Source organism: Acanthaster planci, linkage group LG01 (genome assembly GCF_054643075.1).
Source record: "Acanthaster planci isolate LZ-2023a linkage group LG01, COTS_SCS, whole genome shotgun sequence".
NCBI lineage: Eukaryota > Metazoa > Echinodermata > Asteroidea > Valvatida > Acanthasteridae > Acanthaster > Acanthaster planci.
The window spans coordinates 37,941,436-37,964,650 of NC_141777.1; the positions used below are offsets into that span (position 1 = coordinate 37,941,436).

Sequence of the window (23,215 nt, forward strand, 5' to 3'; positions counted from 1 at the left end):
TTGATGCAGGCACTGTAGATAAAACATTCATTTTACGCTATCACCTACCAAGTTTACCCCGTAAGATTAAAGACAGTGAAGAAGTAAAAGTTTTTTTAAGGCTTGATCCCCTGTAATCATGCATGCTTCAGTTTGACTGAATACCACATGCATGACATGTATGCATCATTTACGAGGGATGTGAAAATACAGTCAAGCACACATTTAGATACTATACACACGGTAAACTCTAAGTCGGCATCGCATAATTCGTCATAATTTCTTGAGTCCCAAGAGTGCTAACTTAGCCCGAGTTTACTCTACATGTACATGTACTACATGGTACTTAAAGGCATGTATGTACAATGTACATTTACCTGCACAATGGAAGAAAGTAGATGCAAATTGTGATAAGGAAGGTGCACTGTACTCAGTGTAAATCTAACTCTGACCAAATGGACAATACTCGCTACATTGTCTGTTTCAGTGTGTACATAGTACATATTGTACATGTAAGCCGACGTGATATCTCCCAGGTGTACTGTACGGTACTAGTACATGTACATGTATGTGTACATACTGTACATGTACAGTACCACACTGGCACATGGACATGTACATGCATGGTTGTTTGGGGAATTGGGGATTGTTTTAAGTTTGACAGCGCCCTTTTTCCTTGAAATTTACATGTACATATGAACAGTTCAATTGTTGCGCATGCCTGTAAGAACTTCCAAACTTTTCATTTTAACTCAAAGCATTTCAAAGCTTTGTCTAGTGCCACACCCTCAATTGAATTGTCATCAGTATGCCTGAGTATCGTACTGGTATCAGTACATGTACAGTACATGGAGGCTAAGGCATCAGGAACACATGCTGTTTGCAATCCAACAAGTTGAAGATGCATAAAATGTACTAAAACATGCACAATGTACTTAAAAAAAAGAAAGAAATACGAAAGAAGTCCAACATTTTGTTTTTTGAATATTTCATTTTTTATTAGTCATTTATTAGCAAAGAAGGCCTCAGAATATAAAATTGATTTATTTACATTATAGTCGATAGAGTGAGAGTACCCAATACGTATGTACATGTACAATGTACATGTACATTACAATCACTAACATTTGTATTTGCTGCTACCCTCGGTCAAGGCATTCGTCATTAGATACATGGTACATGCTACATGTAGCTATCCATTTGAATCATGTTTTTGGTGGAAAAATCAAGGCGAACAGCGACCTCACGCGGGATATGTATATAAGTTGAATCAAGACGAATGCCTGGGTTCATCTGTTTCCAGAAAGGTTTGGGCGGTGTTCGTTATGATAATAACCCCAGCTTACATTGAAAAGATTTTTATTTCATTGGTTAACAGAGTAACTGCTGCATGTACTGTGTGCAACCATGTGGTCATGGACATCATGCTACAAGTGTGTGTGTGTAGAACCCAGCGCGTGTTGCATGCGGTGGAGTGTTTCAGATTGTTGACTCACTAGTGAAATTTTCCCAGGTATTGAGGTCTAGAACATCAAAGCATGGAGAAGTAGTCCAAAGTTTCACCGTAATATAAGCTGTACGTCTTCTCCACTTGTTCCTGAGTCGTCCCATGTGCCTTGCAGCATAGCATGCACGGGAAGGGCTACACGAAGAATAAAGATCAAATTTACATTCAACTCACACGAAAGACGTCGTTAACATGACTCACACACCTCATGGTTGCCTGCTGATCGAGACAAAACTTCAAGTAACTGATAAATTACCGGTGCATATAAAGAGAGTTTTAGTACACCAATGCAGTTCAGCCATGACTCAGCCAAGCTTAACCAGCATTATATTTTGATGATATAGTTGCATATCAATATGATGAAATTGGGATAATCTCTGATTGGACAATCTATAAAGTGCACGCCCACACTCATTTTACATTTGCATATGAAGTCAGTTGCAAGAAATCATGCAAAAAATAAAGACAAACTGAAGCTTTCACCATGTTCACGGAAGGTTGAACTAAGGCGATCATTCGGGTTCAGCTGATTTGCATATGATTTTTTAAATTTTCCAATGTACATGTATATGAAAAACATCAGTTGAAACGAATAGCTATCGGTGCGGTGTACTGGTAGCTAGTGATGGATGCTTTGACCAAGGCTACCGGTAATTTGCTGCAGGCACTTTGGTTTTATTAAAAAAAAATTAGGGACCACCTCATGTTCCTCAGTACCCAATGGGAAACCTTGATGGGACACACGGGATACTGGTGGCTTCTGCATTCATTCTACGCCGTTATGTTCATTGTAAAACAAATTCACAAGTTTTGGCAGTAGCCCCGCACAAAGTATCCCAGACTTACCGGTAACAACATGGAAACTTGGCTTGTATCAGGCTAACCGGTATCTGCACCAGAGTGCTTTGTTTCAGCATGTGTTCAGCACTGATGGAATTATAATACCGGGTACATCCCCACTGTGCCCCACAGGTACCGGTAATTTTTTCCGCTAACTGACCTTTCTAACGAGTCCAGTGATCATTAATGTAGTATCACTGGGACATTTTGCATTAACGTAAAGATCATTTCATATTTTGGGTAACGGTACTTTTGACATTATTCCCAATACCGTAGGTTTGTATGACACGTACATGTATAACTACATGTACGTACATGTACCAGTTTGCCATATACTGTACATGGACCAGTATCTCAGTTGAAATTAAATGTACATGAAAATAGGCTTGGGAGTTCATTTGTTATAATTAAACCATACACCTGCTAATGGTATCAAGTCTGCAGCTCATCACAACGTCATTGTATTTCCCAGAGGTAAAATGAAAAGTGTCAAGTCTTGAAGAAGTATTTAACTTAATCTGTTCATGTTTGTGTTCCGTAATTTCTTTATTTTATATGTGCGGTATACATGTAATTTTATCATCCTATGTTGCTTGTATAAAATGGAATACATATTTAATGTTTGGTCTCGGTGTCGACCTGCAAAAGTTTCAGTCTTGAAGTCTTAGTCTCGGTCGGTCCGTGAAGGAGTGGGTCTGGGTCTTGGTCTCGTCTCACATGCCTCGGTCTCAGTGTTGGTCTTGGACATCAAGGTCTCAGATACAACACCAGTATGATGCATGTACATGTACTACAAATCAGGAAATAGGTACTGGTACATTAATGAGATTTGCCGAAATCCTGTTTAAGTGGATAATTTTGTTGACTTGGCCTTCACCGGTCTTGATGTAATAACAATATTTTCTTATCTTCATCATATACTGTTAATCCACTTCACTTTGGCTGTGGTAATGGGTCTCTGCCATACATGTATACATGTATGTATATGTACGTGTATGTGTATAATGCTGCCTCAGAGCAATGCAGTTATGGTATTGGACACTTTATGATCGTTGACAAAAACGCTCAAAATTTATCAGGATCTACGTGGTGTGACCTGCTTAAGAGTGTATTTCACTGAACAAACATATCCGAGAAGACAAATTCAACAAATTCATGGATTTTGAATATGATATTTAATTCAACTCCCCAAAATACGAGTATTTGTGTTGGAAATTTTCTCACACGAGAGGATTGTGCCAGTACATGTACATGTCTTTTTCAAACTGCCAACAACTAGCACTTATAGGCCCAGATTGCCTGCTCAATTTGTCGGTCAGCTTGCTGCAAGAGTGTACCAACTTGGAGTGCCCCTTCAATTTCACAAAGCATGGGCATGGCAAGACCTGCGAAAGGTCTTCTGTACTGATTAGTTTATATGAAAGGTTCAAGGAGATAAATTATCAAGTTTCCACCATGTGTCCCAGTGATGCATCTTGACAGGGAGTATATGTAAAAACACTGAATATGATGCATCATTAGTCACCTTGTTTGCTTTCACTGCATTTAAAGCTGGCCTGGGAAAAATGCCAAGCGGTGTTACTGCAAAAAATAGGTACATCCTGTTGTCAATTTTTTTTCCATCACTGTAATCAAGCTGACACTCTGTTTTCCTTTAGGCTTTTGGTATGGAACTTCAGACCCGACAGCATCTGAAAGACAACGTTATACTCCGGGGACAAGACCTCATCTACCAGTACCCCCACCTTGCCAGCAACCTTCAGACTACGGTGGACCTCATCGCCAGGCAGTACCAGCGGCTGGAGGAGAGGCTAGACACCCAGTTCAGACAGCTAGAGGAAGCGCTGGCGGCCCTGGAGACTAGCACCAGATCAGACTCGAAGGTAGTTGACAGTTATTCCTGACCGCTAGTTTCTGGTCACGTCATTGGCCAGCGAGTGTTGAGTCACATTTACGCACCGGTTCCTGTGCTGATATTTTTGCTCGGGTGAATTCAGTCATAGTTTCACTGCATCGGGGAAGGCTCTAATAAAGTCAGTCTCTAATTGCAGTTGTTCTGGTTGGGATGTCCCATTCAGGATTTATATTAGTGTGTGTCTGGTAAGTTCATTTGACTTTAGTGTGCTGTGTTCATATACACACACTGTAGGCCTACCATTTTAAATATATTTTGAAGACAGTGAAATTGAACAAGTCTGCTGAAAGCTAAATGCAAAATAACACATGAGGTTTAGGCAGAGATTAATTATCACCATCTTTTTTGTCAGTGTGGGTAGGGAAGTTGGCCGACAGTGTGCGCTACATGTATTTAACCAGGAAGTGTTCCGCTGGTTTTTTGCTCTGTTGCGTGGGTTTTTTCCCCTCATTAGGGAATTTTCTGTGGTTCCGATCATGGTTTGTATGGGTTCAAGCCAGTGTTGATTTGTAACAGTGCTTGGGTTACACACTTGTGATGGATGTCACTGAACCGTATCTGTGTGTCCTTGTATGGGCAGGTTTGTGCTTGCTAGTGTTCAGAATCACATCTTTGAACTGCGTCTGTTTATGTGACGTTGCTATGCAATGTGGAATGTTTATGTTGCACACAATTCACTTGAACTACATGTACTGCTTAATATTTGGAAAAATACATGTACATGTAATTTGCCCTGACATTGTTGACAGAAAAGTAGGATTTCATGGAGGAGGTTTTCATGAATTTTTCAGGTTCAAATTTTTTGTTATTTTTATTGCAGAGGGAGATATTTTTTATTTTTGTTGAACGCAACAAAATGTATACATTTACATAAACATGTCTGTCATGTATACTGTACATGTACATTACATTGTACATGTCATTGTACAGTGTAGAAATGCTTTAAACTCAGTTCTCTTATGGAGGGACAGAATTCAATGTTGAATATCAATGTACATGGAACCCTTCACCCAGACTACTTGTACTGTATATTAAAAGTCAGACACTGATTTTTTTTCATTGGAGTGATAATTTTTAAGTGTTCAGGACTGTACGACTGTGAAAATGAAAAATGTTTGAATTGTACTTGCATGTACATGTAGCGGTAGCAGCCATTCAGATGTATCCGGTTCGTAAGTGACTTCGTAACAAAGGCGGACGCGCCCACGATTCGCAGGCTGTCATTGGACGATCGCAGAAGTTGCGTGTTAACTTCCGGTTCCATGGCTCCACATAAATGGCAATCAATGCATGTAACTATGTGCAGTGCACGTGTGCAGTGGGTGTGGTTTAAACTGAAGTGATGTCACACTTACGAACCAGATAGAGGTACATATAGAACACTGTACCGGTACTTAGGTCTTCAGTACCCGGTGCATGTACATGTAGGCTGTCACAAGCAGTACATACTGGTACATTTATATTTGGATATTGATTAATTAATGCTTGCATTTTTCAAAAAATCTGTGGGTTTTATTTATATGGCTTGGGAAGGACAACATTTTCTTGGGCAGTGGATAAACTTCACATTTGCTTCACATTGCACTGAAAATGGATTGTGGTCTAATGTCACATTTGTTGTTTAACAGAAGTTGCATCTTACTTGACCTTCATGTACATGTACATGTCAGACTGCATGTACAGTACATCCATACGCCTGGACCTGGTACAAATTGACCAAGATGAACTCAGTCTTATGTGATGGAAGTTAACCTCGCCACAAGTCTTCATGTTTTTTCCTGACTTTTTCACAGGATTAAAAAAAACAACTTTGTTCACTGAAGGTTGCTCCCACAAGACTATTTTGAGAAACAAGTAGAAGTCAGGTCAGCAGGAAAGACAATTTCCTTTATTGCCTTCTCTGCAAGATTCAGTGATTTACTTAGTACAGTATATGACCTCAGATCCAAAAATAGAACTTTCAAGATTGAGGCAAGGGAATTTTATCTGTGCAGTTGCATGTGTCACTTTAAGCCTGTGGAACCTATTTATAGCCCCAGTCTAACTTTATTACATGTGCAGTAGCATGTATGCATTGTTTATGGTACATGTACAGTACCAGCGATTTTCTTGCCATATAGATGTACATGTACATACAGTACATGTACTGGTACAATGTACTCCCTTGCGTTTTGGAAAGTTTCCACGACATCTGTATACAAATTCAGCGACAAGGAAACATTTGCCCGTTGGCTCCCCTAGCTACCGGTATGCACCTGTCCGTCTGCTAGCTTTTGTACATGTACATTACCATGTAATTTGATTTTGTGACAATTCTAGCCGTTTTTCATTCGTTGGACTCACATAGCAGCATGATCTTCAGTCTCCCAGTTAGTGATAGCCTTGTTGCCAGGGCCCAGTGCACAATGTAGGTGTTTGATTTATAAACAGAAGATGTCAAGCTTGATCATCGGAAATGCTGTCAAGAAAATAGTTTTATCCAATTCAAGGCTCAAATGGAATTTTTTAAAGGGAAAGGAAAGTCCTGTGTGTTTTTGGCATTTGTGGCTCCAGTTAAGGCCCAAACTGCATAGATCTTGGTCCCGCCCCTCAAATATAAAGACACTGTACTAATGCATGCGTGGGACTAGACGGCAAGAAGACCATCACTAATGGATGCGATTTTCATGGACGGCCATCTTGAATGATACGGGTAGCAACAGCAAAACCAAAGGTGTGAATGAGTACTGGACTTCAACACACACTAACTTTACAAAAATCGCTCGCTTTACACAACTAATCCTGGTTTATAAGCCCAAGGATTTCGCATCCATGGGAAATGTTGAAGGAGGTCTGGATCCATGTGACGATCACACAGAGATCCTTGCGATCTGGTGACAAGGATACACCATCACCTGATCGATACTTCATGTACAGTGCGCATCTCTGCAATCATGATGTCAGTGCCATTTCATTACACGGGACCCCTGTTTTCAGCACTCAAGTGAAAGGGTCTTTTGGTGCATTTCGTTCATTAGAGACTCCCACTGCTTGTAACCCCAAATACAATATACATTGTGCACTGTGTACAAACTCTAAAGCACTCTGACGTAACAGATGTTTCTATTGTACGTGTACTCTGTGCATTCTTGTACCAGTGCCTAAAGGAACAATTACCAGTGTGCATGTGGAGGACGATCCTATTTAATTCATACTCCTTCCCCAGGAATTTTTTAGTGAGACCATGGCAAGTCGGTTGAATGGGCTAATTACCAGTAGCAAGCAATAAGCGTCATTGTTCTCGATAACCGCTGGGTATTGACACTTGGGGGTCCAATCTTCCATTATTTGACTGTACTGGTACTTTGGGATTCTTTCCTTTTAGAGCTTTGCTGTATACATGTACATTGTACATGTACATGTAGCAGACAGTTATAGTGCATACATGTACATGTATTTTAGATGGCTGGACATTGTTGGGTGTTCTTTGATGAGTTTGATTATTCAAAACCAGACACGAAGCACTATTTCCCACCACATGGATGCTTTACTCCCATATTTAAAAAAGAAGAAGTTTTTGATGCATTCTTTGGATGCAAAAGCAATGTTTTGAATCACTTGAAATATGTGTACATGTACATGTTGAAGTACCATACTGGGTAGTGAAAAGTTTTTCTTTATTTTCAGAACTTCTGCTCTCAGATTTGACAAAGAAGGTTTCCATAGCACCGGTGTATAAAAAGAAAACAAAAGAACCGGATGCATGTACCCAGTGGTACCCACCATTTTTAGTCTGGTATCGGGTCCTGGGCACCATCCCAGGTGCACTCTTTAGACACAATGTTTTGGCCTTGAACACGTACATGTACTGGTGTGTAAATTTAAGTACTGGTAACATTGTACTTCAAAATTCAAGAGATGATTTTTTAAGACTTTAAATTCTTGGTAGTGGGCAATAAAGCAACCCTTGAACCATTTGTGTACAAAACTTGAAGGCTGAGCTTCATGAACAGGCTTGGGAAATTGGTGTTGCAAAGAGTTCCAAATTAAAAACCTCGTTAAGGAGAGTGACTCAGCATACAGAAGCAGGCATCTGTCGGGATGAAGATACCATACATGTACAATGTATTTATATCAGATGTGACGATATCAGATGTGTGATGTGATGTCCATAGATATTCGCTACACATCACTCCTTGTCCGATGCAATACTTGGTTCTTAGACTAGGTAAAAAGAGGACTTGCTATGTCATCTTGTTTAAGGATTGTAATTACTGAGATGTTCATGTACATGTATAAGGGTCATTCTACAATTTCAGGGTCCAAAGGTGTGACATTTTTGCATCCTTGTTACACTTGACGTGTGTAATTGGACATTAAATCACTGAAATTGATGCCAAACTATGTGTTTGTATTTCTATTTGTTTATTCATTACCTTTGAAATTACAGAATGTGTTCTGAACTTACAAAGTCATATGTCAGAAGTGACAGGGACACACACAAAACAATTGGACCCCTAATTTATAGAATGGCCCATAATCAAGTTGGTAATTAGTCTGCTTGGATTCTCACTATTCCCTAATGAGAAGGAAATGTCCTGTACAGGAGACCATCCTAATACTCCTCAAAATGTGTACATACCAGGTACACATTGTACACAGGCATTTCATTAACTACTGTCTGCCTTATCTTCAGATGCATGTAATGCCAAAGAACTTGTGACCTTCTGTCTTCCTCTTTCACCTCTTTTGCTGCACACACCGTGTATCACTTCTGAAAACCACAAGTCTTTCAGTCCTTCCAACATCTACCCAGCTTTTCACATTATTGCCACCATTGTTTTTTTTAATTTCTGCCAGGTGGTCATTTATCAACATGGAAGTACGGTACACGTATTTGTGACATTGGTTCACTTAAAATTTGAAAATCTCTCAGTAATAGTTTCTACATTACATGTACTGTACGTGTACACTTCTCTTCTGCAAGGAAGAATCTAACCCAGTGTAGCATTGTGGTTAACATAATGTTCGCATGTACAAATAACCTCATCTACATGTACATGCAGAATTGTATCTGACCTACATGTTGACCTTACTGCATTCATATCCATGTTTGTTTCATTTGACATATGGCAATCTCAAGTGATGGCATTAAAATGAAACTCTACATGTACATGTACATGTACTGGTACAGGTTTAAAGCATTTAAATTAGAAAATCAGTCTGTAGACTTATGTATGTGATTGCTTTAAAGTTTCATGTACTGGTACTTATCCATGCTAAATCATGTGCTATATAGATTGTTATTTGCACATAATTATTCAGTGCTGTTCTTCACAATTCCACGAAAAACAGATGTCTGACAAAATGAGTTATCCATTGTTATCCATTATCATTAGTCAACCGTCCAAATGGTACCGGCCATACAATGTAGCTTGTGACAAACCAAAACCTGTCATAAAAGAACCAGAAGTACAAAGAAAACAAAATTTGGGGAACTTAGGGCTTGGGAATTGCATTTGGATTCCACAACAGGGTGTCATTACAATAACAGTGCTCCTTACATGTACATCAAATGTCTACTGTACAAATCATACATGTCATACAGAAGTCATTATTTGAAAATCTTCAAACAGTATAAATTTAGTGTCATTCAGAAATTTTTGGAAAGGCCTTAATAATATTATGATATAAGAAAGTATGATTTAATTTTATTTTTGCCGTTGCCATGAACAAACTTTCTGCCATTATTTTTCTCCATAATGCAGGGTCACCGGTCATTTGATGCTGAGCTGATCATAGACTCGATCGAGCAGATGTCGTTCCGCCTTCAGAACAGCAAGCGGCGCAACTCTCCCATGGAAGTCAGTGTGAAAGCCTTGAACAAGCAGGTGGACACATTCAACACATCCAACAAGTAAGTGAAAAACCAGAACCAGTATGGTATGGAGACTCCCGGCATTTTCTCTGAAGTGCGCATTTAGGCAAATGTGCAAAGAGTTGCAGTCGCCTGGTGTTTTTCTTTGTCTTATTTATTTTTGGCCTTTGAAGGATCCTCGTGAATGCCATCAGATTATTTTGTACGAAAATTTCCAATTGTTTAAAATCTTGGTGGAAGAGCTCAGGTGTAGATTTTATTTTTCAAAACAGATACCAACTCTGGACACTAAGTTATTTTGTTCAGAATTTTGAGAGTTTGAATTGGCTTCATTTAGGATAATCATATCTTATTTGTCAGGAACCCTTTTACGATACCACTTTCCTCTGGAATTATGACTGTAAATATCAGTGGCCTAATCAGAATCGGAATTTGACACAGCACGCTCACTTGACAGTTTCTTGAGTGCCATAGTTTGAGTTCGTTCATCCAGGTGGGTCCCTTTTTTCACACATAATGCTCCCTCCTACCCTCAAAGGTTGGCCTCGACTGGAGCCAGTGATTCTTCTTGTAGCTCCTCCCCCGACTTTGATGTTCTGTATGAGGAGCTTTCCGATTGGCTGAGTGAGCTGAACATGGCTGTGACGGACAGCCAGAAAGGCCAGTCAGATCAGAGGATGGAACAGATGTTTAAGGTAAAGAACAAAGTATGTGCACTGGTGAGCTACAAGTCAGAAAGTGTTGTCGGGCGTGCAACGTTTCCTTGGATCAGCAGATTTCCTCGTTTTTCACTTCCCGCTCATGCCACTGAAAGTGAAAAACACTGTACAAAGTCTTGTCAAGATGGATATTTCCTCATTTTTGGTTAAGTCCAAGATTCGTGCCTATGTTGTACTTGATCTCTTGGCAGTACAGACATACATGCACTCAGTGTAGCCCATAACAAGTTCTTTTGAATAACTGTTGGTAAACTTGGCATTGCTTCATCTCTTCCCCCCAAAATGTTTTTGTGACAGCTTATTGGAATAGCTCGTGAATGAGGTAAGAGTGAATGACTTGTGATGGACTTGCAGGGACTTGTGATGGACCTCCAATACAACACTGACTTACACGTACAGCTGAATGATACAACTACATTGTTTTCAATGGCAGGAAATACAGACTGCTGCACTCCAACCTCTGTCCATCGGACAGGATGTTTGGATCAAAGTCACCACATAATACGAAGTGCTGTTCTCATCTCTGTTTTGAAGCATTGTTCTCCTTGATATCTGCCATGCTTTGAAGTAGTGTGTCCGCTGCCCTCTTTGACCAAAAGTCTCCATTAGCGTCTGCTCACCACAATTCTAGACTGCGCTTTTTGTTGAATCCAAATAAATTGACATTCTCCAATCAGGTGAGAGTCACAAAGTGTCACAAATCTTTTTTCCTTATAATTAACCTATTTTCTTGACGACTGTCCAGGGTTATACACAAGAGCTGCACCTCCGAGAAGTAACGCGGGCTAAACTTAACAAGAAAGCCCATCGCATCGTGGCCCGCCGCCCCTCTACCACCGCCGAGGTCTCCACCAAGCTCCAGGCCATCAATGAGCAGTGGGCCAGTCTCCAGGCTCGCCTGGAGCAGCCGACGGCCACCACCTGCTCCCCAGGGGACCCAGCTGTCTTTGCCAGCTCGGAGGAGGTCATGACGGTGACTCTGGAGGTGGAGGAGGTCATAGTGCAGCTGAAGGTGTGGCTAACGGAGATGGAGAGGAAGCTGTTTGCCACGGAAAGCATCAAGTGCCCCGGCAGTGTGGAACACATGGAGAAACGACTGGAAGCACACAAGGTATGGGTCACCATCACCTACATTCAGAAATTTCTTACTTCAAACGACCCTAGTCTGATGTAACCATAAAAAACTTGCTGAGGGCCTATTTCATGATCTCATAAGCTTCAATTAGTACATTAGAACCAGAGTTACAGACAGAAAGGATGAACCACCAACACAGGGCTGGTTAGCTCAGTTGGTTATGTACTGGTTTGGTGTTCCAGAGGTTGCAGGTTCGAAGCCCACTCCAGTCAGTTTCTTTGTTCATCATAATAACTTATAAACGGCTTAAATAACTTGCGTCTGTCACTGTTGTTAGTAAATTTAGTAAAGTTGAAAGGTTTTTGGATGACAAAGGTAACCACGTTTGTCCAGATTTTTTCTTTTAATTTATCTAAAATCACTTATTTAACAAATGCCCTATCTGGAATTGTCACCTGTGTGTGTGAGAATCGCTTTCAATGTTGTGAAATTAAAAGAAAAAGACAAAAAGAATGAAAAAAGTAAACAGAAACTCTTGATTTCTGATAGTAATAACAACAATAGCAATTATTTAAAAACACTTTCCATGTCAGTGACATCACAAAGCGCTGTCCAATGAAAATCCACTGGTGGATAAGATTAAGAAGATTGGTGTCCTTTTCTTTGTAGGAGCTTCAGGTTGACATTGCTAAGAATTCAGAGGGCATCCAGGTGGTTCTCAACATGTGTGAGATTCTGCAGAAAGACAAGCACGCCTGCGCCAGCGAGAAGGAGCGAGAATCGCTGCAGTTGGCGGCTTTTAACCTGGAGCGTCGTTGGCAAGCCATCCAGGCGCAGGCCATGGCATTACAGTGCAGTCTGGAGGAAAAAATCCGAACGTTCAAGGTAAACACACACAGATCTGGTCAGTGGGGGGGGGCTCAGATGTCTAAGGAAAATTTTGAAATTTATCATTGACATTTTTGTTCCGGAGTTAACATCTGGACATAATTGCACTGTAAAAAAATCACTCTAAAAATTCAAAAAATGTGTCTTGTGATAAAGTTTAAGTACTGTTGTAGTGAGTCCACACACATTTGTTGTAGAAATTTGATTTCAACTTTGTAAATGTTATCGCTCCTTTAATTAATATTGGTTACAAATACGTATAACATGATTTTTCTTAGTATATTTTCTTATATTAGCTGATTTGAAATTCCTTTTTGAAAAAAATGTGAATGTATGTCTTTATGCTTTTGTTACAGGGAAACAGAACAGCAGTGGCTGAAGATATTCAGAGTAAAGCTACCTCTGTTGGTGACAAAGGGAATAATCCCTTGCCCTCCATGAAAGCTGATCTCCTTCCCTACCAGCCATCTGGTGCTAAAGACGATTCAGCTTTATTCAGTCTTGGTCATGGCATCAACTATGATGATATACTTCTAGTCCGTGAGGCGTTTTCAGAGAATGATGCCTTTAGCATCAGCGATGCATCTGAGGTGTCTCTTGGTGACTTTGCATTTGATGATGTCCTACCTATGAAGGGGGAAGACGAAGAGGTGCCCCTGTCCGTCCCATCCCAGACCCCAGACATCATGGAGATGAGTGATGAGATGATTGACGCCTATCTCAAGATGGAGGAAGATCAGCTGCGGCTGGAGGAGGCCTCCATCGATGGCAACATGCTCCCGGATGTTGCCGAGATCAGAGGCAGGAGCAACTCGGAGTTGGAATTCTGGTCCATGTCGCCAAGGGAGGATATCACAATGTCCAACTCGGTAGAGCTCCCCAATGTCATGCCTTCCCTGGCAGACTTGGATCAAGAACCGGTCCTCCTCCGAGAAGGAGCTAACTCCCTAAAAGCGTCTTCAGCCCACTCTACAACAAACTACCACCGGATCACCTTGGGCAAGTACAGTACCGGAACGGTGGATTTCATGTCATCTGTGGTCGAAGATACTCTGGAGAGCCTCTGCTCTGATGACGAACTGGAAGACGATGTAAATGAAGCAGATGATGAAGATGAAGAGGATGTAGACGTGACGTTGACTGATGAACGATGCAAGAGTAGAATCCAAGAAAATGATAATGATGATGGCCAAGTCCTTGGTAATCTTGTGTTCACCATGGAAGACTTAGATGAACCCATTGCCACCCCGAGCCCTGTCCCCAAACCTGTGAAACATCTCAGCCGTTCACTACCAGTGATCCATCACACCTTGCAAAGCAGAGACATCCCTACCCATGATTACCCTGCATCCTACCCCACCCAACCGGTTCCCAACTCCTGGTCTCATCCGAGCGTCACCATTGCTAAATCTCCTCGTCAAAAGAAAGGTTTTTTCCCTTCCCATGCTGCCTGTTTCTTACCCAACCCCTTTGACGAAGTCCTCAGTAGCAGTCCAGTTAAACAGGAGAAGTTTATGAACACAAGTCCCTCAACTGAGCTCCGTAAGCTCCGGAGACGCCTGAGCCAAGTCTCCAATCCATTCAGTGAAGAGGAACCAAGACGTCAGCAGAAAGTGACATCTCCCCCTCCCCGAGACAACCTTCTTGAGATCACAGACCTCAGCTTGTCCCATATGTATGAGTCGCTGGACTTGGTGACAGAGCTGACGCATTCTCTTATGCCGGGTGCTCGTCCCCCAAGAGATGATGTTGACATTCCGCTGGATTTCCCGCTCCTTGAACAAATTGAAGATTCTGATTCAGATTTGTTCAGCGACAGCAGCGAAGAAATAGAAAGAGAAGAGCTTGTCCAAAAGTGGATCAACGAAAATATGCCAACCCCTCCCGAAATCATTCCTCTGGAGATGCCGCCCGAGTTGCCTTTTAATACCGCCTTCAGCTTGGAAGGCGGCATTCAACAAATCCCCACCCACGACCTCCCCAGCCTGCCCGTGTGCAATCCCGAGGGTGTGAACCCAGGGCAGGAAACACCAGACTTGGTGAACAGCCTACCGCCTCACCCTGGTCCAGTAATAGACCAAGTACAGGAAGCAGATGGTTTCCTGGAGTCACTCCCCTTGGAGAGCCAAGCCAGTCAGGGTCACTGCACCGACGCAGAGAGTGTGGAAGCGCCCAATGAGGAAGTGAACCTCACTGAACAGGAAGTGGTGAATCAGCATGGAGCCAGCACTGCAATCAGTGCATGTAGTGAAGCACTTCCAGAATCTGATAGTGCAGCGAGCAGTAATGGTTCATACAGCTTCAGTAAATCAATGCTGGACAGTAGTTGTGACTTCAGTGCCATCAAAGAACGACTGAGGAAAGAAATCATGGATCAGCCCAACCAGAAGCAGGCCTACTTCACCTATCTGTCCAAGCTGGCCGAGTCTTGCTCCGATGACAAGAGCCTGAGCCAAATCCTGGGAGAGTTCAATCACCAGAAATGCTACCTGTGGTCCATTGGGGGCTCTCCAGATCAACCTAAACAATCCACAGATGACTCCCAAGATATACTTGATACCGCCAGTGATAGCTGGCTGGATGTTGCCTCCCAGTGTTCAGACGAAACCGACAAACTCCTTGAAGCATCAAGCTCACTAGTGGAAGAGCTGGAGCGAGGAGCCCGCCTCCAGGCCAAACCTCTACCGGAAAATGAGATCGGCAGTTGGCGCGATGTCATCGTTCTGTGGCTGGATGAGCAGTCCACTTCTACCAAGAGTGATGATGTCACTGATTCTGAACATGATATCACAGCTCCCAGTGATGACCTCATCAACAGCGATAATGTCAGAGATACTGTCATAAAAAACAAAGGAACGCAAGACTCCACATTCAAGCCCAATTGCCAGCGTGGCAAGAACATCACAAGTCTATTCTCTGAACAGAAATTGGAAGTCTTGAAAATCCACGATGACGCATCTTTTGATGCCACCGATGATGGTATAGTTCCAGACTCCAATCCTCAGGAAGCATATGAAGAAAGTACCGACTATGGTGTCATCACCAATGGAAAGCAATGGTCACCACCCTCAGAACTCATCGACAGTGGCAACTTCTCAGCTGATGGTACACTAGATGTAAGTCTCTCTTTTCTACTTTTTTGTTCAATGTACTTCGTACATTTGATAAATTCTTTGATTAAGAAATGTTACTCTTAAAACAAAATGTGGATTATGTGATAAATGATTTTATTTAATGGGCAATGCAGTAAAATACATGTACTTGTACATGTATTTCATGAAAACCCTATGGTTTGCTCAGAAAATACTAAAGGTGTACTTCACAGATTGAGTCAGTTTTTTCACACTGATTCTTTGCAAGAAAACAATTCCCGAAAGTCATACATGTACATGTATTTCTTGTTTGTTCAACTGTTCATACGTACACGTACTTTCAGGAGTGTTCTTGTACTGGGTATGTCATGTCCCCAAAATATTTTAGTCCACCAACCTAAAAATCTTTTTGCATCATGTTGAACAATGAGGACAAGGCTGGTTGTAATGTTGAACAATGAGGACAAGGCTGGTTGTAACAAGTACATGATTACACTTTGAATTTGCGCTTCTGTTAAACATTCAGCCTCTCCATTTTACTTGCAAAAGCCCCCAAGCATTTCATATTTCAAGCAACTCCTGTGTTTTTACTGATTATCCACAAGCAGGAAGTCACAGATATCAGTTTCCTTTTAACACAGGAAATGAAAGTGAAATCCCTTTGTGCAGTATAGCTGGCTAGTGTTGATGTAAGCGAGCAAACAGCACAGCCAACGTGCCATTTCCTCTCAGAACATTCACTGTGAGACCAGTATTTTAAGCCTTTGGACGTGGATTGTGTGACAAAATTATCATTATTAGAACAAGGAGGATGTCTACGTGTAACTCGTTGTCTTCCACTTGTATGGACAATCATCACAGACAAGTTACAGAGACAAACTTTTTAATCATTTTGTTGGGATTATGTCATTAACCCTAACAGCCCTGAATCCTCCAATTTTAATATGATTTTGCACACACCCTAGGGAGTTGGGGTTAATACTAGAATATGAAGCTTAGAGTTATGAGAGCATTACACCAGGTTTCAGTTTAAACTTTCACGTATTTTCAGTTGACAGTGGACAGCCTGGTTAAGGATACATGCACTGTACAACGGTCGTTAAATATTGTTGGATTTAACGGTGGAACACAGCCGTTACATGTACCCGGTAACTGTGTCTCTGCATGGTGTCAGCACACTCAGCAGTGACCTCAAAATTCATTGTTTGGTCAAACCAAGCGTGTACGTGAAGAAAAAACATGCGGTCAACAAGTCCACTGCTGTGTTTGTGGTGTCCTCTCTACAATGTGAAGTTTGTGAATCTTAAAGTGTACTTTGGCAGTTCCTAGACAAAAATAACAAGATCCCGGTTTGCAGGTATAGTCCATCATTTGTCATTTGTGCTGTATGTTCCTCTAATTGGCAACACAATTACTCACAGTCTAAAGAAGGTTGCCCCACAGCATATCTAATGAAATTTCAGCTCAGTGAATACTGATTTTACAAGAAAAATTATATTCTAGGATTTTGATATCAGATCAAGAGTAGCTGAGTCTTGTTTAGTATTGCGCCCGAATTCAGCATCTGGGGGCAGGTTTTCTTTCATTTTCTTCAAAATGACAGCTTGCCAGGAGTTTAGTCCCTTGACCGTCTTTCAAACCAAGCATGCTGTTCAACAATAATTGTGCCAGTTACTTTTTGGACAACTGAAAATGATGGACTGTACCTTTACAGGAGGTTTGTGCATGTAATGAAACCTGCCATCATTGTATCAGTGCTGATGTATTTTCTGAATGTTTTGCTGTTACAGGATGAGAGTCTTCTGTCTGAGAACCACGTCTCTCCACTTACATGTAGCTCTGACCATCCAACCTGGATGCCCAATGCAGCATCTCCGGAGGATGAGGACCAGGCAAGAAGCCAGCTCATCTCGTCCCCATCAGCCCACCCCGCCCTCATTCTCCCTGACACCAAGGATGCAGCATCCGGCTCGGGTTTTCCTCCCGTCACCTCTGATCACGTCTCTGTCTCCGCCCACCGGCAGGAGTCAAGCTACGTTGGCCGCGTCCTCTGTCTGGGCCTGCCCATCTGCATCTTTCTCTTCTTCTGCATCCTTTTTGTCTTGCTCCTGCCGGCTGTCATCGTCTCGGCAACTGGAGATTGCTCCTTGTCGCTGACCGACAATCTCATGCTGCACAGCCCGAGCTGGGAGCCCTTACTACACTACGTCAGAGGACCTCCACCACAGTAGCTGTTGCCTGCTGTTGGTATGTGATAGTACTCATAAACAGACCTTTCATTCCCTCACAGATGATGACCTCTGTACTGGTGACATCATTCTCTGATTACAAGTGCTTTTTCTGTGGAGCCAGTGAGGGGCCCATGGTCCACTAAACACCACTGGAACACACCCACATACAGTGACGAAATCATCAGTACAGAGGTCTGTTAATGTGATTAACTTATGCATACATGTGTGCGTGAGGAAGTACCGGTACATGTACACTTTTTTCAACAAAAAAAGATAATGGGATCGATAAAATTACCTCTGGTTCTCTAAAATGGCATATAAAACTTGAAAATTTGTTAAATTTTAGCTGCTTAATAGTGGAGAGGACATGTACATAAACAGTGTTACTCAAGTTGAATGAAATCGTCCAACACCTGTTGTGAAACTCTTTCACTTACATGTACATGTAAACTAAACAGCCACTACAGCTAGAAGCCTTTGCTGAGGTTGGACTTTAATTACATGTAGGTTATACATGTACATGTACATATTCAGTGATTGGTCCCGGGACTAACAGGACGCAAAACTTGTGACCACCCAAATGGCTGGGAACGGCACATTTAAAAGCACCTTGAGCTTGCATGTGAGTGTGTTTGCACCTTAGTTGAGTTTGTATCTTACTGTGGTAGGCTGGTCAGTCTACATGTACACGTGTCTCTCCATCCAGTTTTTGACTGGATATCCAATCTAGGAATGTCCAAGTGTCACCCATTGTGTTTACCCCCAAACCCTGGATGTACAGGTATACACCATACCCCTTCTTGCTTGCATTGCCAGGCTGACGTGCTGAGATTACTCCATGCTGAATTTACTCGTACTAACACATATGGGTGACTGCCCAAGACCCAGCAGATCCTTTTGATAAGTTGAAAATCCTAAGAATGAACGGTCTGTAAGTGGCATCTTGTGAGAGATGTTTCAGGCATCTGAAATTGTTGACTTAATACAGAGCTACAAAACGGTTTGTATTCATTAATACTCGCAACTGTATTGGAAATACAGTTAACTATACCTGTGTCATTTCCTTGTATCATGTATATATTGGTGTGACATATACATGTACAGTGTATATATAAAATGTGCTCATGTTCTTTGGTGTATAAGCTTTGCTTTGCCATGTAAATCTGATTTATGGATCATTCTATAAATCTGGGGTCAAAACATCCATTACACCTGACCAATGGAAGCTGACGTGGAAGTATCATTGAAATTGATTTTAAATTTTATTGTTTGTAGCAGGTGTTTTGCATTACTCAATCACTATACGAAATTAAAGACTGTGTTCCAATCTTGCAAAGTTCTTTGTCAGATGTGACAGGGACATGATTAAAGAATTGGACCCCTGCTTTGTAGAATCACCCTTATGTACTAGCCTACATGTACACCTGATATTAAGCAGTTGTGTTGTAAATATACATGTAAATGTTTGCTTTGTTTGTTCACGTTCAAATGAGGACAAGGTGTTCTGAAATGTCTACAGATTATTGGCTACACACTAGGTTTCCATTTCAGTTTTAATGATTGAAGTTGTGTCCTGTAGCCAATGCACCTTCGTATACTGTGTTATATTTTTGCTTTCAAAGTACATGTAAAACTGTTTCTGCATTCACTGTGACTTAGCGGTAGATTAAACGTTGATATTTATACCCACTGCTACATAGGACCCATTTGTCTTTTAAATTTGGTCCTGCCAAGAGACGGAGAGACGGTTTTTGTAGTTTTCTGAGTTAAGTCTTAGCCATGGTTGCAGGTTGCTGCCTTGGCAGGCTGGTTCCATCCCCCTGGGACTTGTCCTCGTCACTTTATTCCTCTGTCTTGCCATTTACTTTAACTTGATTCATTCTCATCTTGCTTACTCTTGCACACAGTCCCTTCCATCATCTTGCCACAGTTCCCCTTCCCTCCATAATTCTTCTACCCCTCCACCTTTTACCAAACTGTGTCCATCCTTTCTCATTTCTGCTCAAGCACAGACCTTTCCCCTGCCCAACCTCTCTCCCAGCGACCTTTTGTCCCATACATTTACCTTCATTGCTCCCTGCCCTTTTCCAGCCTTATTTTTCTGTTCACTTCCCTGCTTTCCCTCTATGACAGTAAATCATAAGCTTCTCTTATCCTTAAAGCCTATTCAATCAGCATGGCATACTTCTCTCTTTTTATTTTGTCTTTAAGGCATCTTATTTTTCATTCATCTTTGTCATCCTCCCTGGGGCCAATTTCATAGAGCAGCTTAAGTGCAAAATTTGTTTAAGCGCAAAAAGAAACCTTGCTTACAAAACAAAGATTACCAGCTCAAAATCTATGTGATTGTCATGCTAACCAAAAGACTGGTGAATACCATTAAAAAACCATAGACATCTCATGGAGGTTCGGCTGGTAACCTGATTTGTCAAGCAAGGTATTTTTCATGCTAATAAGCAAACTTTGTGCTTAAGCAGCTCTATGAAATTGGCCCCTGTACCAATCTCTGTCTGCCTAGTGTCACACAGTGTGCATTACTCTTTTCCGTTCCTTCCTTTTCACCTCATCAATCTTGCCCCCTTTGGCAAGACCTGGTTCCAATCTCCCTTCTTCACCCTGCTATCACCCCATTCTTTCCATTTCTCATCTGGCCCACCCTCCAATATTTAGTGGCCCTACCCTTCCTCATCATGACCCATGCCCTCACATCTCCCATTCGCACCTGCCGGTCCACCTAATACCCTTCCACCTTTCCACTCACCCACCTTTGGTGTCCTTTCTTTTATTCTCCTTTCTGCAGTGCCACCACCCAAACTTTGTGTCCCGTTCTTTTCCTCTTGCCCATCGTTGTGCCTTGTTTCACCCCCATTTACCCTTTCCACATCCCACTCCTTTTTCGTTTGCCAACCCACCACTCTGCTAGCTAATTATTTCACTTCCCCACCTTTGAACACGACCCATTCTCATGCCTTCCCTGCCAATCATTTCTCTTTCCTACTGCACTACTGTTCCCCATTTTTGCCTCTCCTTACTTCCTACTTCCGCCTCAGCCATGCCTGACTTTTCCATTCCAGTCCCTGCATACAGGTTTGTGGTCAAGTCCACCTCAAGTCCTTTCACAAGTCCCTTCACAAGACCAGTCATAAGCAAGAGGGAGAACATTGACAAAGGCATGCTATTATCACACTTCAGTTGAATAGCTTGTGATTTGGTTCAGGACTGGCTGACTTGGGATGGGCTCAGAGGGACTTGAAGGAGCTTGTGATGGGTTTGACTACAACTTTGCTACAAATCCCTAGCTTCTCCCTTACTTCCTACTACTTCCTCCTTATGCCTTATTACCTCCCGATTTGCTGAGCATTTGCACTCTCAACTCCCCTTCCCCTAACATTCCTTGTTTGCTCCTTGAGCCCACCTCCTGGCCTTACCCTTTCTCTCATCCACCCTGATCCTTCTTGTTGCATGCTGCTTCATTTGCCTGCCCATCACTTCTCCTCCCCTAACTAATCAGCTCATATTCCCTTTGCCCACCCTTTTCTTATTGGCCCTTTGCTTTCCACTTGCCATCATTTGCTCACCTTTTCTTCTTGCCTGTTCTCAGCACAGAGTCCCTTTTTGCCACCTGCAAAACCTTCACCTGCCCCTACCATTCCATTGCCCGACCTCATCCCTTATCCATCTCACCCCAATCCCGCCCGCCTGTCCCTTGGTTCTCACTGCTGCATCTTTCCCACCCTTACTGATTCCCACCATTGTCCCATGCCCATTCTTACCAATTCCCACTTAAGTACATCCCCATATTAACCCATTTTCTGTCTTTACCCCCCCCCATCCACCTTTACTCCATTCTTACCTGTACCCCATTCCCACCTTTACTCCATTCCTATCTTTACCCCCATTCCACCCTTATCCCACCCCCTTACCCATTCCCACCCTTATCCCATTCCCACCTTTGCCCCCTTTCTACCCTTACCTCATTCCCCCTTTACCCCATTCCCACCCTTATCCCATTCCCACCTTTGCCCCCTTTCCACCCTTATCCTATTCCCACCTTTGTCCCCTTTCCACCCTTATCCTATTCCCACCCTTATCCTATTCCCACCTTTACCCCCTTTCCACCCTAACCCCATTGCCACCTGTACACCCTTGCCTCATCCCCACCCTTTCCATTCCCACCCTAGCCTTATTCTCACCCTCATCCCATTCTCACCTTAATCTCATTCCCTCTTCCCACCCTTCTCTGCGTTGCTTTATCCTCCCGTTCACCAACCTTCCCTCCCCTCTCGTTTTCCAGGCTCATCTATGTGCTTGCCCCTCCTTCTGTAACCGGGTCTGCCTTTGCTGCAGTACCCGTCCCTCTTTCCGCTCTCCACCTGTCATCCCACCCCCTACCCAGCTACATCATCCACATTCTCTGTTCCTAACCCTCTCCCACTGCCTACCTGTCTGCCTTGGTCAGCCATTCCTCTTGCCTCTTGCCATAAAGAGGCTTGATTCATAGTCAGAGCTTAGAATAATAATTGTTTTGAATTGCCTTTGACAGCAGTATGTATAAAAGTCAACTTCAATTTCTAGCTCATTTGCTTCTTTTACCATGAGGTGGTAGAAAGTAGAGATTAGCAAACTATAATCTTCATTTATATTTCCTGTATACATTTCTTTCATCATCAAAATATTCTTCAGTGTGGTAAGATAACACTTTCTGAGTCTACTGTTAGTTGTTATGAGGTACACCATAGATTGTTACATCAGAAAAACGGCATTGCTATTTGTTAGGCTTAAGTAAAAGTACATGGTAAGTTTCAAGAAAAGGTTTGTTGTTTTAAATTTACGGATAAGTATGTGAACTTAACTCATAAGCATGTAAAGGCCACACTGGGCTTTCTTAACCACTACCAGCCGGGGACTCCGAAATCGGAGCCGTATGGTTTATATGTGTGGCCGGGGTCTCCGAACTCGGACAAAACAAACAGGGCCCTGTAACAAAAGACCGTACTCCGAACAAAAGACCAGGCTGCTTGGCATGACCAGCATTTTTCACTCTCAAAAGTGGTGATAATCCAGCGTTATTTTGAAACCGTATACCAGGGTTTGGGGTATTTAGAGCAAGCG

General features: G+C 42.2%; 1 protein-coding gene across 6 annotated transcripts in view; it reads left to right on the plus strand.

Moving 5' to 3' along the window:
- LOC110980574 (uncharacterized) overlaps positions 1-22,498 on the plus strand; it is a 51,947-nt gene extending 29,449 nt beyond the window's left edge. For 4 of the 6 annotated variants that reach the window (XM_087135022.1, XM_087135028.1, XM_087135031.1 and 1 more), the window contains 7 exons: positions 3,985-4,212; positions 9,989-10,137; positions 10,637-10,793; positions 11,563-11,928; positions 12,562-12,777; positions 13,137-15,896; positions 17,663-22,498. In XM_087135022.1, coding sequence (XP_086991148.1) covers positions 3,985-4,212; positions 9,989-10,137; positions 10,637-10,793; positions 11,563-11,928; positions 12,562-12,777; positions 13,137-15,896; positions 17,663-18,103 — 4,317 coding nt within the window. In that variant the 3' untranslated portion in view covers positions 18,104-22,498. Of the gene's footprint in view, positions 1-3,984; positions 4,213-4,277; positions 4,427-9,988; positions 10,138-10,636; positions 10,794-11,562; positions 11,929-12,561; positions 12,778-13,136; positions 15,897-17,662 lie in introns of those variants that run through there. The other 2 variants (XM_022237394.2, XM_087135042.1) reach the window with 2 other exon arrangements.
- The last annotated feature ends 717 nt before the right edge of the window (positions 22,499-23,215 follow it).